This window comes from Myodes glareolus, chromosome 17, assembly GCF_982192425.1.
Source record: "Myodes glareolus chromosome 17, mMyoGla1.1, whole genome shotgun sequence".
In the NCBI taxonomy this organism is placed as follows: domain Eukaryota; kingdom Metazoa; phylum Chordata; class Mammalia; order Rodentia; family Cricetidae; genus Myodes; species Myodes glareolus.
Genome location: NC_142042.1, coordinates 23,122,931 through 23,138,362, shown reverse-complemented (window position 1 = coordinate 23,138,362; position 15,432 = coordinate 23,122,931). Strand labels below are relative to the sequence as shown.

The 15,432-nt window shown below is 47.8% G+C and overlaps 1 protein-coding gene across 1 annotated transcript in view; it reads right to left on the bottom strand.

Moving 5' to 3' along the window:
- Nucleotides 1-3,856: 3,856 nt before the first annotated feature.
- Nucleotides 3,857-15,432, bottom strand: part of Nfkb1 (nuclear factor kappa B subunit 1) — a 109,026-nt gene continuing 97,450 nt past the window's right edge. Inside the window, exons 18-25 of the mRNA XM_087897546.1 lie at nt 13,032-13,233; nt 12,435-12,604; nt 12,025-12,127; nt 10,003-10,127; nt 9,009-9,075; nt 8,520-8,692; nt 7,624-7,801; nt 3,857-4,697 (exon numbers count right to left, since the gene is read on the bottom strand). Coding sequence (XP_087753672.1) covers nt 4,537-4,697; nt 7,624-7,801; nt 8,520-8,692; nt 9,009-9,075; nt 10,003-10,127; nt 12,025-12,127; nt 12,435-12,604; nt 13,032-13,233 — 1,179 coding nt within the window. The 3' untranslated portion in view covers nt 3,857-4,536. The remainder of the gene's footprint in view (nt 4,698-7,623; nt 7,802-8,519; nt 8,693-9,008; nt 9,076-10,002; nt 10,128-12,024; nt 12,128-12,434; nt 12,605-13,031; nt 13,234-15,432) is intronic.

Sequence of the window (15,432 nt, the reverse complement as noted above, 5' to 3'; positions counted from 1 at the left end):
TTTCGAGTGGCGGCCTGCTGGGAGACAGCTCTCAGGGCAAGCTTATTTCTGGCCCATTGTGGCTTCCCACCTGGCCACCTGCACTGCCTCTGCTATTTGTCCCCATCTACTGGTACAGAGGTGGACTCTCCTTCCATAGAGAGGCAGGCACTGATGCTGCCTTCCTGTGGACTAGCATAGAGACCGGTCTAAGAAGGGGAACTTTCTGGAACCAAGGAGAGCCAAGCTTGCTTATTAAAGAGTAGAAATGCTGTTTTCTGTATTGGCCCATGGGTAGTCTGGTTGGCGTCCCTCAAGTCCGTATCTTTTTATTTGTTTATTTTTGCTTTTTGAGACAGGGTTTCTCTGTGTAACTCTGGCTGCATGGAATTGGCTTTGCAGACCAGGCTGGTCTCCAATTCAGAGATCTGCCTTCCTCTGCTCCTGAGTGCTGGGATTAAAGCACTTAAGACAACTATTGCCTGTCTTAAGTCAGTATGTTTTTATGGAACTTCTGGCAGGGGAACTGTCTTGTGTCTCATCAGAAACCTGGGAAATGGTGACATCCACTCTACACCCAGGGCTTAAAGCCCTCACTAACATTTCCTTTGCTTTCAAATCTGTCATTTGAGCACAACAGCAAAACAGCCTGTCACTATCATGGGCCACATCTGCTGAGTCTGCCTAAAGGCCAAGTGAGGTCACCTGGCAGCTGACAGGTTGGCTTGGCTGGCATTAGATCTTGGTTAAGGCTGTTGGCTGACCACCAGAGCTGGGCTTCTCTACGTGGCTGCTCGACTCCCTCTGAACGTGGTAACTGAGTTCCAGGAGACCGCCCAGGAGGGCTGGCAGAAGTTAGGATCTAAGTTTGGGCATCTTTTCTGCCCTGTCGCAAGTGGCCTAGACTCAGGAAGAGATGCTCTCTCTCTCTCTCTCTCTCTCTCTCTCTCTCTCTCTCTCTCTCTCTCTCTCTCTTTCAGTAGGGTGGGTGTCAACACCATGTTGCAAGGCACAGCTGCTAACAGCCATAGAAAGGACCTGGCTGAGGAATGGAGGCATGGTTGTTCCAAGAAGTATTAAGGAACACCAGAAAAATCACTTTTTCATTTTATAGTTTTCAAAACTCAGAATAACAAGGGTGTGTCAGGGCAGAGAAATGGTAATATAATAAGACATAGAATTTTCTTTCTTTTTTCTTTTTTTTTAACTTCCTCTTAATATTTAAAGAATTTTCTTTTTAACAAGGTTCTGTTTATTTGTGATACACTTCTAAGATGGAGAACCCAGTCTGTTTTTATACTTCAGGATGAAGCCTTCCTTAAAGGGCCTTTTGACTTTAAGATTATTTATCCATGATTGGTACTGTGTCTAATATTCTTACGGTTTAAAATTTCATACATCTGGAAATTTTGATAGAGAAGGACTCAGACTAATTGGTGATTAAGTCACTTGGGATATCGGTTTATTAAATAGTTATCTTTTAGACTAGATATCAAGGAGGGCCCAAAGGAGGACACATGCATTTCCCTGGGGAGGGGAAACAGAAGAGATCTCCTGGGTAAACTGGGGGCAGGCGGGGATGGGAACATGAAGGATCGGGTTGAGGGACAGATAGAAGGCGGAGAATAGTGAAAGATCTGACTTGACGGGGAGACAGTTTTGTAAGGAAGTCCCCAGCTAAGACTCCTAGCCGGAGTGGCTAGGTAACCTGAATTGGCCATCTCCTGTTGTCGATTGGTGACAACCCCATTGTCATCAGAGTGCCTTCATCCAGTAACTGATGGAAACAGATGCAGAGATCCACAGTCAAACATTTGACTGAGGCTAAGGAAGGAATTCTGTTGAGAGGGAGAAAGGATTGAACAGGGCTGGGGGAGTGGGGGTAGTCAGGGTCATCACAAGGGGACCCATAGAAACATCTGGCCTGCTCATGGGAGCTCACAGACTATGGGCCAATGGCTAGGGAGCCCACATGGTGCCAGCCTAGTCCCTCTGCATATGTGTGATGGTCATGTGACTCAATCTACTTGTGGGACTCCTGGCAGTGGGAATGGGGCCTGTCCCTAATGCTTTGGTTGGCTTTCAGGAACCTAGTCCTCATACTGGGTTGCATTGCCCAGCCTTAATGCGAGGGGAGGCGCTTAGTCCTACCTCAACTTGACATTCCATGCTTTGTTGGCACCCATGGGAGACCTGCCCCTTTCTGAACAGAGGTGGAGGAGGTGTGGATTAGGAAGGGGTGACAGAGAGGAGGGGAGGGGAGGGAATGGGAGAAGGGGGAGGAAAGCTGTGGTTGAGATGTAAAATAATTAAAAATTTTTAGTTAATATAAAATTGAAAACAATAAAAATCAATCTCTTCATCACTGGCATTTTATTTAATCTCATACCTAATCCCTATTGATGGGCTCAATCACTCTACATCTTCTTGTCCTAATACAATCCGGCCCAAACTCACCAGCCTAGGAGCTAAATATCTGGTTAAACCTCAGCCGCACTTTAGCTCCCACCGACGTGAGCTCTCTAGACCTCAACTTTCTTCTCGGTAAGTCGGGAATATTTTGTCTCCCTGCCCCCCAATGTGGGTTACTTTTAAGACTGTGTGACTGGTTCCCAGCATCCGTGTAGCTGGTGTTCTCTGGGATACTAACACTCATATACACGGTATCTATTTGGGGAACTTCAAGCTTGAGAGCTGTGTAGGGTGAACAGAGGGAGAAGAACCCAGTACCACCTTAGCCTGCCTCCAGGGGCTCGGCATGTCACAGAGCTGGGACAGGCATTTTCTACGCCTACCATGGAACTGAACAGGTAGCTCTTTATGCTTTATTCATGTTGAATTTATAAGGCAACTCGAGGCTTGGCATGTTTATGAGAAGAGCCAGTTTTTGTGCAGTAAGCTGTAATTACTGTGTGTTCATGAAGGCAATGGCCATGCCATATCCTGAAGGTGGTATGTGGAAGTTTCCATATGTTAACATCACAGAGGCAGAAAGAATACACAGGAAAGGGATAACGTATAGAATGGAAAAACGTTGATGCCATGTGTCAAGATGAGGCTTCCTGGGCCAGAATTTGCCAAACTCAACTTCAGTCTTAGAACACTTTTCTTTCCATATTTGTATTTTTGTACATTTTTAGCTTTAAAAATATGTCTAAAGGAGAATGAGAATGTGATACACAGGCTGTGGACTGGTACCAGTTATAGGAGAACGTGGATGTGTAAACAGGCTGTGGACTGGTCCGTTACAGGAGAACGTGGATGTGTAAACAGGCTGTGGACTGACCCAGTTATAGGAGAACGTGGATGTGTAAACAGGCTGTGGACTGACCCAGTTACAGGAGAACGTGGATGTGTAAACAGGCTGTGGACTGATCCCAGTTACAGGAGAACGTGGATGTGTAAACAGGCTGTGGACTGGTCCGTTACAGGAGAACGTGGATGTGTAAACAGGCTGTGGACTGACCCAGTTATAGGAGAACGTGGATGTGTAAACAGGCTGTGGACTGATCCCAGTTACGGGAGAACGTGGATGTGTAAACAGGCTGTGGACTGGTCCGTTACAGGAGAACGTGGATGTGTAAACAGGCTGTGGACTGACCCAGTTATAGGAGAACGTGGATGTGTAAACAGGCTGTGGACTGATCCCAGTTACGGGAGAATGTGGATGTGTAAACAGGCTATGGACTGATCCCAGTTACGGGAGAACATGGATGTGTAAACAGGCTGTGGACTGGTCCGTTACAGGAGAACGTGGATGTGTAAACAGGTTGTGGACTGATCCCAGTTACGGGAGAACGTGGATGTGTAAACAGGCTGTGGACTGATCCCAGTTATGGGGACTCCTCTAAAAAGTATTTGTAGAGATCAGACAAGATGAGGTCAACAACGAGCTTGTCCTTTTATTATAAAAGTAAAATAAAAAATAGCATTTATAAATCCAACATTTTTTCTTTTAAAGTATTTGATTTAGAAAACATATTTACAATAGTAAAATGCAGAAAAGGGGAAAATACTATTTTCAGCATTGATTGTAGCAGGTTTTAAATATTGTTAAGTTCATGTGTTTTTTTTTTAAATCACAGATAAACCACGTTAAAAAAAGCAATGTCTTTTTTTTTATTACTCATCATGTTATTCATTTAAAAATATCTTTTTCCTTAATCTTAATTTGAATGCACAACTGTACTGTAGATGGCTAGAAAGGACACCAGGTGGAGACAGGGACACCTTTTAATGACAGCAGGAACCCAGCAGAGGGACAGCAGCAACAACACAAAGCAAGTGTAATCCAGTAGCAGCTGGGAAAGCTCAAGCCACCAAACCCCAAGCCACAGCTGAGCGCTGTGATCTCTAGATACCATCTGCTGTGACAACTCAAAGTCATCTCAGAACCAAGAAAGGAAGCCGGATTCAGGAGGCCTTGGACGAAGTCAGGAATGGCCCGGTGGGCCGGTCAGCCTCCAGCACCTTTGGACTCACTCTGCCTTCCTCCTTTGGATGGACGCAATGGAATTTCAGGCTTTGGTTTACACAGTGTGGGAAGCTGCCAGCAGGCTAAATTTTGCCTTCTATAGGTCCTTCCTGCCCATAATTGTGGGGCATTTTGTTCAGAGATAGCAGTGAGCTGTCTCCAGGCAAAGACTCCGTAAAGCTGAGTCTGTGGAAGGATGTCTCCACACCACTGTCACAGATACTGTCATTGTCCTGGGGCTCATCTGTGGAGAAAGCACAAACACATTAGGGGTTTGGCTAGACCAAGGTGATGCCTTTGTTCGGCCCCGCTGTCCCAGCCGCCCTCAACTGTCAGCGTCGCGTAGCTAGACTCACCGGAAAAGAGTCTCAACCTAGGGACTGCCCAGAAGGCATTGGTCTGTGGGCATGTCTGTGGGGACCGTCTTAGTTGTTAACTGAGGTAGGATGGCCTGGCCTACTATAGACAGTGTCACTTCCTGAGAGGTGGTCCTGGGCTGTGTAAGACAGTCGCTAAGCATGAGCCTGCGAGGCAGCAAGCAGCAGTCCTCAGCGGTTTCCGATTTGGAGATCCTGCCCTGACTTCCCTCAATGATAGGTGGTAACCTGTAAGCTGACACAAACCCTTTCCTTCCCTAAGGTGCTTTTGGTCAGAAGGTTTTATCACGGCATCATAGAAAAACAAAACCCCATCTTCCACAGAAGCATGGCTTCCCTTCCTTGATCTGCTATGGACCACTGTATGGAGGGATGTCCACCAGCCACCACATGCCACCTGGCCACCCATGCACATCAGCATTGCTCACAGTGGTGTGAAGACAGCAAATGACAGAGAACACTGCTGTGGTCGGAGTTGGCCAAGAGTTCATCTTTCTCTTGATATCTCGCCTCTGTTTGTTGGAATCCTTTCTGATTTCTCTTGAATCAGAATATACATATTTTCCCCTTAGGAATGAGGCATATTTTTCTAACTGCCCTATTACTTTTTACAGCCAGGAAAACTGCTGAACATATGACAAAATAAATTCATAACAGAAGTTGGAACTAAAAGAAAGAGATCTCTCTGGGCTGTATGAGCTATTAAATAATACACACTGTCTAGAAAGATTTTTGGTGTATGAAAATGAAGATGTTTTGTAAAAATGTGTCTATACTAAAAACTTAAATTCTATTTGTTGGAAAGCATCCTTGGGGATCTAACCAGAGGAGATTATTCTCTGTACAGAGTGACTAAGGAAGCGGAAGCCTCTTTGGCTCCTGGGATGGCAGGTATTTGCCACCCAATGGCTTTTCCAAAGACACCGGAGGAACAGTCAGGCTCTCACAGGGCCGTCTTCCTAGCTGCTGAGTACTGACTTTTGCTTATGATAGGAGACATGTGAATGCCTGTGACAGCATTGTGGTGCAGAGAACAGATGTGGGGGGCGCCAAAGACACAGTCCCTGTTGGAGTTCAGGCAAGGAATGAGGCTGGGCTGGACTGGACAGGAGTCAAGGAGAGAAGGAAATCTGCTAGGCTGAACACGAGGCGTTGAGTGCCAGAAAATGTTCACGACAGCTCTTAGATTTTTGTCTTTGTCTGGAAGAGGGCCATTCTTTTGACGGATGTAGCCAAGATGAGTTTGTGGAAGAGTGAAGAGCTGTGTGCCGATAACAGGATTTATTCAGACACCAAGAAAGGTGAAATTTTTAGGGGAACGGATGCAACTAGAAAACACTAGTCAAGATAACCCAGAGGGAAAAATACCGCATGTTCTCTCTTACGTGTGGATCCTAGCTTCCAATAGTCACACATGTGTGCTTATGTGGGGGTAAGTGTGGGGAGCAGCCAGGGAATTAGAAAGGGACCTTGGGTGGGGGAGGAGGTTTTCAGTGGGAAAAGGGTAGGGAGGGTAACAGAAGGTGTGTGCAAGTGGAAGTGGAAGAAGATTGGGGAGGAAGGGTGCCGGTGAGGGCATGGGGCGGGGCAGGGCTGGGGGTGAGGAGAAGAGGGAGTGGAGAGGAGAAACCCAAGTATACACACATGAACACGCACACACAAACCTCACACGTGCACAGACACATACACGCTGCAGAGAAGGGAGCTCAGGATTGGGCCTGCCTATAGAAAACAGTGAGGAGGAGGGAGCAAGGTGGACATGCTGTGACAAGGCCCTGAGTGGGCACTGAAGAGCAGGGGCTACCAGCTATGACAGATGCCTCAGCAACAGGAGCAGGGAGGAGGCCAACCTGGTGGCCAGTGAGGCTATGTGAGCAGAGCAGGCCTAGGGGACAGAAGCAGATGCAAATGGGCTGAGGTGACAGGGTGGGCAGCATCTTTAAAACTGTTCTTCTGAGAAGCCTGAGCCCAGCTAAGGAATGCCAAAGGAAGTCCTGCTTTGTTTTCTCTGAGTTTATGTTTTCAAGGACAAGGAAATGACAGCCTGAGAACTAGGTAGCTATCCACAGCAGGTGGGGAGGGGCTGATAATACAGAACAAAGAGGCAAGAATCAGGCAGCCAGGACCAGCTGAAGGTGAAAGGGATGTGTGGGGGGGGGTGGGGGCCCCAGGCAGAGGGCACAACCTACTGAGCCCAGAGAGAAGACCTCCCACACAATACTGGCACAGTGAAAGACTGCCAATTGTTTCTGTTTTCAATGAAGTTTTGTGGCAAAGGTACAAGCTGAACAAGAAGAAAAGGGTGTTGGGTTTAGAGAAAGCATGGCATGGTTTGAATAAGGCAGAATAACAAGGTGTGTACTGAAATCCATTCCTACAATTGTATGCTTTAGGGGAATGGGGTGGGAGCTGAAGGGAGGGGATGGCTGGTGGGGGGAGGTGGAGGACCTGAGGGAGGAGGTGGAGGACCTGAGGGAGGAGGTGGAGGACCTGAGGCTGGTGGCATGGAAGGAAGGGTCATACATTATGTCTGCTATTGTCTGGTTGCTGCTCCTTGTCTTGTGAACCCAGGGCTATTCATCTTTCTTAGAACCTCTCTTTAAATTTAACAAATATGTGAGATAGTGTTTCTTTAACCCCCATAACCAATGTTTACTGAGAATGTAAGTGACCCATGTGCACGGCGGGGAGTGGGGAGTATGTGCCAAAGGAAGAATGTCCTGTAGAAAAGACCGGGAAAGGGAACTGCAGTGCTGTATCACAGAGCAAAAGGAGATTTCTCAGCCTCTTTACCTAGGTGCTGCCTTGTGGAGGAAGACGAGAGAGGCGGTTCGGGGGCCTGAACAGTGGTCACGGGGCTGGAGGCTGTGGTTTCCGGGGTGCAGAAGGCTGCCTGGATCACTTCAATGGCCTCTGTGTAGCCCATCTGCCGCAGGGCCTCCATCAGCTCTTTGATGGTGCCCCCATAGACCTAGTAGGAAAAGGGAGAGTGTGTTCCAGCCCCTGTGCTGACTGCAAACATCAACACCTATCCCTTCTTCCCTGTGTCTGCTCCAGAGGGCCAGGGAGGTCTGGGGAGGGCAGCGAGAGGAGTCCCCGAGGAAACAGTGTTTCCTGTCTTAGATCAAACTTACTCAGGAAATCACAGGAGAGATGGAGAGGGAGAGGATGAGGGAGATGGAGCGGATGAGGCACAGGGAAAGCAAACAGAGGGGAGGGAGGGAGAGAAGCTGTGAGCTCACTGAGGCAAGGAGGCTGCTGGCAGTGACATCTGTGCCCAGAGATCATCAGAATGAGAAAAGACAGCAGCTAACAAGGGCGGCCTCATACGCCACCCTCTCCCCATGCTTCCTACTTTTTGGCTCTGAACTGTCCCAGCAGGAGCCACCTCATAGAACCGCGAACCCATGACCCTGGGTTCCTCTTGGAACCGGTTGTGTATACTCATCATGGCTTGGAGCAACCCACCCGTGTGGTGAGCAGCACTTTTTGCATGGAGACTCCGAGAGTCTGCAAACAGGAATGTCTAGAGGCAGGCAGTGGGTCTTCTCAGGAAGACAGGCTTCCATCCTGCCTGGGTCCCTAGGCAATGGCTACTTTTCATCTACAAAATTACGACATATCGGAGGGGACTGTGCCCTGGTCGGTGGTGTTAACAGCCAACTACAAACAGCAAGGTGGCGCCTTACCTCATAGTTGTCTATGAAGCTTTTAGAAGGAGCAGGGCTCAGCCGAAAGGCATTGCTAAGTGCCCCCAGACCTAACTTCTGTGCCAGAGTGGCCCAGTTTTTGTCTGGATCAGGGATCTCCAGCAGCTTGTAGAGCTGTAGTCTGGTGTCTTCGGTCAGCTGTTTTATGTCTCCTGAGGAAGAAACGCAGCTGCTTTACCGTTCAGGGACAATCAGTCTGAGAGGAGCCATCATTGCCATTTTGCTTCCCCAACTTCTGATGGAAGCAGTGAAGCTTCTAGAAAGTCCAGAGTCCCAGCTAAGCAGCAGTGGCCTATGCTTTTATCAATCAGATCAGGACCAAGCTCCCCCCTTTTCACAACCCCAGGGCTCTTTGTTTCTGAGCTAAGCACTGGGCCTCTGGCAGCACAGCCTGAAGCATGGCTTTCCTCTCCTCCCGTAAACCACAGCATGGGCTACTCTGAGAGAGTCAGTTCTGGCACAGCTCACCTTGTGGTAGCATATCATCTGGCGTGAACACACGCTTATATGGCTTCCCATTTAGTATGTCATACACCTGTTGGACAGAAAATCATAAGAGGATACTCATGGAAACGAATTTTTTTTTTTTTGGTTTTTTGAGACAGGGTTTCTCTGTAGCTTTGGAGCCTGTCCTGGAACTAGCTCTTGTAGACCAGACTGGCTTTAAACTCATAGAGATCTGCCTGCCTCTGCCTCCTGAGTGCTGGGATTAAAGGCATGTGCCACCACTGCCCAGCTTGGAAATAGACTTTTAAAAGTCCTAACTAACTACAGAGGTTTTCCTGGTGTTCTCTCTAGCTCCCTTGCTGACGGTGCACAGGTTAGGAAGGTCAGGGGTCTCTGCAGTGGGTCAGTCTTCTGTGTACTCTGGAGGGACACCCAGCCCAGCAAACGGGCCCCCAGGAAGTGCCGAGATGGTGTAGATGAGGGGCCACTGCGTCCCTGCAGACCTGACTGTCTCGGGTACTTACACTGCCTGCTCTGCCCTCCTGCTCTTTTCCCTTGGCCCACTTACCTAGTGACTGCCGCCCGCTTTAAGTCTAACTCAGCTGAGTTTTAAGAAAGGCTTTTAGCATGTTTATAGAAATCCACAAGCGAATTCCTAGTTTATTTTTATGTTCAGAAACCTGCACCTAAGTTCTGAGCAAACTAGCTTCTGACAGAGCTGGCAAGGTTCCGGTCACATGCACAGAAGGGTGGCTCTTCGGTGGATTCTGGGCTCTTTGAACCTCTCACATCTCCACTCTGATCTGAGGAAGCAAGCAGCTTCACACTCAGGGCTCAGCTGACCTAGATCTTTCATGGATAGGCATTTCAAGATAAATACGCCTCTTGCTCAGCAGACTCCACACAAAAGCATGCTCTCTTCATGGAGGAGAGCACCAAGAAGACCATCCGTTTCTACCATTCCCGAGCCCCTGGCTCCCCTCAAGCGCCACGAGATGGACTGGGCAGGGCTCACCTCCTGGTTGGCAGCCATGTCCAGGGGTGTGGTGCCTGGCACCACTCCCTCGTCTTCTCCAGCCTCCTCCCAGGAGTCGTCCAGGTCGTAGAGAGGCTCAAAGTTCCTCACCAAGGAGTTTGCTCCTGCAGAGTCAGGCAGTACAGTGTTATGTAAGGTGCAAAAGCTTGTCAGCACGGGGTCACATGTCTAAGGGCAATTTCCTTTAGCTCCTAGAGGCAATTGCAGGCTAATGTTTATTACAAGGAAAATTTAAAACAACTTTTAAAATTTTAATTTACTTTACTGAAAAGCTATCAGAGGATGCCCTCTACAGACAAGGACACTATTATAAACAAAAGACTTCACAAACACTCCAACCTGCAACTCTGCTGAACGAGACATTTTAATCCAAGATGTCTGGCGGCAATTTACGGGACCAGGGTTGAGCCCCGAATCTCTGTGTTTACATCGACCAATGCACACACCTCACTCTCTCCTCTTGCTTGCTCAGAACAACCTGATGACGTCTACTGCAGCATGGCCAGTTTTATCCATGGTGCAACAGTTTTGGACCCCTAATTCTTAAGCAACAGGAAAATAAACACCAAAAGAACCCTGTCCTAGGTAGGATGTATTGTTACAGAAAAAAAAAAGTGCTAACAAATCTTGGGAATTTAGCCTGTTTGTCAGCTTCCAGTAAGAAACCACAAAAAGTAATTCAAATGTTGGTGTGAGCTAACTCTTGGAGTCTTCCTGGCCATTCTATCAGTGTTCAGCTTGCTATTTAACGAACAGAGGCAGGCTCAGGGCAGCTTTTTGGGATGAAGAATTTGCTTCAGTTCTGCTGACAGAACATCTGAATTGGGCCAAACTGTGCTACCTTGCTGCCCTCTGCAGCCTGGCACGCTCTATTATGATGTCAGCATAACATGGCCAGGAGCATGACGGAGAAATGGTTTGAAGCCCTGAGGCCTGTAGTATGTCCTGAAGAGTCATGTGACCTTCCTGATGCTGAGGATGCCCCGCTAGGCTGTTGTCTGATTTTCCTTGTATCACACAAGCTATTGTTTGCCACATTTTCAGGGCAAATTCAAATGAATAACGTTCACATTTCTAAATTATGTTTTTATGTCTGGGACAGTATTTATCTTTGGTTGGCCCAGAACTATGCAGACCAAACTGGCCTAACCTTGAGGCAGTTCCCCTGCCTCAGTCTCCTGAGTGCCGGGATTACAGGTGGGCACCACTGCGTCTGGTCGGAGCCAACACTGTTCTTCAATATAATCAGTGGCTTCCCAAATGATTCCCGCATCGCAGCTGGGGCATCTCGGGCAGCACACAGTTCACTTTGACTAAGGAGGAGAGAGAGGCTGTTGCTGCTTTTCTTCTGCTCTCCTTCCCTTTCCATACAGTCCGTATAGAATCCAGTCTGCTTGAACAGACGGAGAATGTGCCTTCCACAGTTTTTTCCAAAACAACTTCTGAAGTAAATTAAATGCCAGTCTCATCGGGCACTGGAGACATGAGATGAGCTGGAATGTCGTGCTTTGCGGGCTGGAGAACTGGCTCCAACACTGCCTGAGAATCCAAGAAAAGCAGACGCACGGTGCAGAGGATGGGAGTCTGCAGGGCCCGGCTGTGGGGATGCACAGCTGCCTAGGGCACCGGAGTGGGGCCTGCCTGTCTTTCTATCTGCTTGGCGATAAAATGGGGTTGATAACAACAGTGCCTGTCTCCAACAGTCCCTGTGGATTAATGTGGTAAAGGAGAGTGGACGTGGGATGCCAGCATGGTGCCTGAACACAGCAAAAGCAGTGGATGCCAGCAAGCTTGAGTGTTTCATGACATGACCATCAAGGTTAACCCAGGATCACCAGGCTGGACAGAGCCTCTGTGTTAACTGAAGCATGACCAGCCAAGTCACTTTCCCGTACCCACTTCCCAGGAGCAGGACCGCAGCTTCAGCAGGAAGCTTTGCACCCCCAGGAGAGTTTGTACAGCTCATGCCCACGTCTATCACTGACCGGTAGGCCGTCTTACCTGCTGATTTGAGAAGAGCTGCCAGACTGGGGAACCCTCTTCCGGCTGCTATGTGTAGAGGTGTAGTCCCATCGTAGGTGGTGCTGTCCACATGGGCCTGGCCCTAAATCCGCCCACAAAGAAAGAGTTAGCAGAGACTCTTCTCCTCTAGTCTCCACCCCCTCTCTGCAGGGCCTCTCAGGTTCTAACATTTGTCCAGTTGTTGTATGAGGCTGGCCCTGTCATTGAGGAAGCCCCCAGTTAGAGAGTGGGGCTGGAGCTGGGGATGCAGGAAGTGTGTCCTGAACTCACGCACAGATGCTACGCAGGATGAACGCTGACCACACAGCTGGTGCTGGCGTCATCCTTTGAAAAGACTTCCCTAAAATTCCCTTGGGGATTTAATTCAAGATCACAAGCATGTTCTTTACCTCCAGAAGCAGGCTGCCAGCCAGTGAGATGTTGTTATATTCCACGGCCAGGTGCAGCGCCGTGCGCCCAGACTTCTGTTCCTGGGCATTGACTTCTGCCCCCGCAGCCACAAGCAGCAGTAGACACGGCCGGCTATTGCTCATCACAGCTATGTGAATGGCATTTAGACCTAAGACCAAGCAGAGACACAGATGTGGGCGGGGCCGGCAAAGCTGGACTGCGGGAGGAGGGAAGCCACGAGCTTGCAGCACTGCTGGGCTCTGAAGGGCCACTGCTCTCCTTTTAGAAGCCACAAGCTCCTATCATGCTCACGGGAGACACCGAGTTACTAAATAAACATTCTCCACATAAATGATGTTCTATGTTGTTTAAGATCAGTGTTTGTTCAGGCCTGCTTTTTCAAAAAACACTAACGCACCCAAATCACCTTTAAAGGAATTTGTTGTGGTAAACAGCAGAAATAACCACAAGACAACGTAAGCTCCAGCTGGCTGAGAGACCATCTGTGGTCAAAGTCAAGGCACACACATTTATCAAGTGCCAAGCAATTCTGGAGAAGCCGCGAGAAGGTTCTGCGGCAGTACGACTGCCCTTACCTTCCCTGTTGGGGTGGTCAATGAGGAGCGCTGCCCTTTTGTTCTTCAGCAGGACGCCGAGGATCTTCTCGTGCCCTTCTCTGGCAGCTAGGTGCAGAACGGAGTTGCCCCAGCGGTCCAGAAGGCTCAGGTCAGCCCCAACCCTCAGCAAGCCCTCCACCACATCTTCCTGCTTGGTGAGTACGGCCAAGTGCAGGGGTGTCTAGGTAGAAGAGGGTCAGGAGAGTCACCGGTTGGTTGGGAACATCTGCAGCCTCTGGCTTCAGAGCCATCACTGCAGTATGGAGTCATACTCGGGGCCACTTGTCACTCCCAGATTAACCCTTAACTCTGTCAGGAGCTTCCTGTCTCACATGGTATGTATGCTCAAAGGCCCAAGGCAGGAAACCAGCATGCATCAGTCAGGATTATAGGATAAATTTTAAATGCTTACTAATGCTATTGACATATTAACTCACCTAAATAAATTTTAGGTTTTTTTTTTTTGAGTTTATGATAGGACTCTATCTACAGTTGGTAATTCTGTACATTAGCAAATCCAACCAAAGTTGTGGTTTTAATAAAGAAATGTAAATAGACTATCAAAAAAACAAAACAAAACAAAACAAAAAACAATCAACAAAGGTGCCATTCTTCTACAGTGGCACGGAAATACATTTGTTAAATTAGAACACACTGTTGCAGGCTGGCTTCAAGAGGTCTACTGTTACAAGCTAGACCCAACGTCATCAAAGGTGCTACTGGACTCTAATTGGCATGGTTAGGACAATACAACAGTCTTCGAAGAAAGCTCAGGTAAAACCAATCCCAGTTACTGTATATAATAGGTCATGAAAGGTCATTCTGACCACAAAGTTGTGCTTCCATGAATGCAAGGTGGATGCTTGGAAACCAGTTTTCAGAAATGAGCAAGACGAACACTCACGGTAGTGTCGAGAAGAACTGAGGTCACAGACAGAGCGCAGCGCTTCCCTGGCACAAGCCCTCCTTCACAATGACATCAGCTGTGCAGTGAGAACTAGCCCAACCTCCCGGTCCAGGAAAAGCTCCTGGCTGCAGAGGCAGTGGCAGGTGGGCTATCAATGCCCAGGTTGCCATGGTGATATTTTAGGCGTCTGGATCTTAACCCCTAGGATTATATCCTAAACAGCTCTAAAGCGTGGGGCTCTCATAATCCTTAGGATCTGTCTGTGGAGCTCAGTGCTCACGCCACCCTAATCATCCGACTTCTGACACAAACGGACAGTGGGCAGGATGCAGACACTGCAATGCTGTGTACCCAGGCAAACAGTGAGCAGCTGGCCAGCAGGCACTAGAGCACTCTCTTGGGATCAGTGGCAACAAACCAGCTGGACACGGAACTGTAGCATGGGTCAATGCTGTAAGGCCAAGACTAGGCTGCTTACACACTCACAAGTGTGCTCACAACTATTTATGTATCCATTCCCTCTTCTTATGTGTACCTATGCATAAGGACTCTTCCTGCCTCAGCCTTCTGAATAATAGGAACCACCACACTTGGCTTGGGAAAAAACCTACAGAGTCATCCATATGTACATGCATGCAAAGTGAGTAAAATCTGATTCAGATATGTGCATTGTTCCTGTTGCAATTTCCTAACTGTAATATTGCGTTAAGCAGGACTTAGTTGCTGGGGGAAACTAGGTAAAAGAACTTCCAGCTTACTCTTGGAAAACATATAGGTCCTTAGTTTAATCTTTCAATAACTATGAATAATCTGTAAATTATTTTATACTGAAAATAGAAAGGCTAATGCAAGGTATGAAATATATGCATAAGATATTGAGGATTATATGTGAGTATACATGTATTCTTTCATTCAAGTGCACATGGATGTAGCCAGCACCCAGGCAAGGACAATGTAATAGTTACATTGGGAATAGGGACCCGCCAGATTCTAGGCAAGGTAATTCTGAGTTCTTAAAACATATCATTTTATGGTGTTTAAAAAATTATGCATAGATTGAATTTACAATAATTAAGAACATATGACAAGAATAAGTTCATGCAAAATGCCCCATAACTGTTTGTAAGAACTTACGTAAATAAACCAGCCCATTCCAAATACTGGGAGAATGCAAGAAGAGAAGATAGTTTAAACAACCACTTCAGAAGAGTCCTTGCTACGCCACACTGTGGCATGACTGTGTCTCCAGAGTGGTGGGGACGGGGTCTGATCGTGACAGAAATGCACTGTGATTGGTGGAAGATTTGGGGAGAATGTTTAAGATAATTTACCAATAATCCAAATCACTTGAAGAACTGTACAGTTTCTGTTGAGAATGGCTATTAAGTGGGGTGTGGTAGTGCATGTCTATAATTTCAGCTCTGGGAAGGTGGAGGCAGAAGGATTACCATGAGTCTGGGGCCATTCTGGACT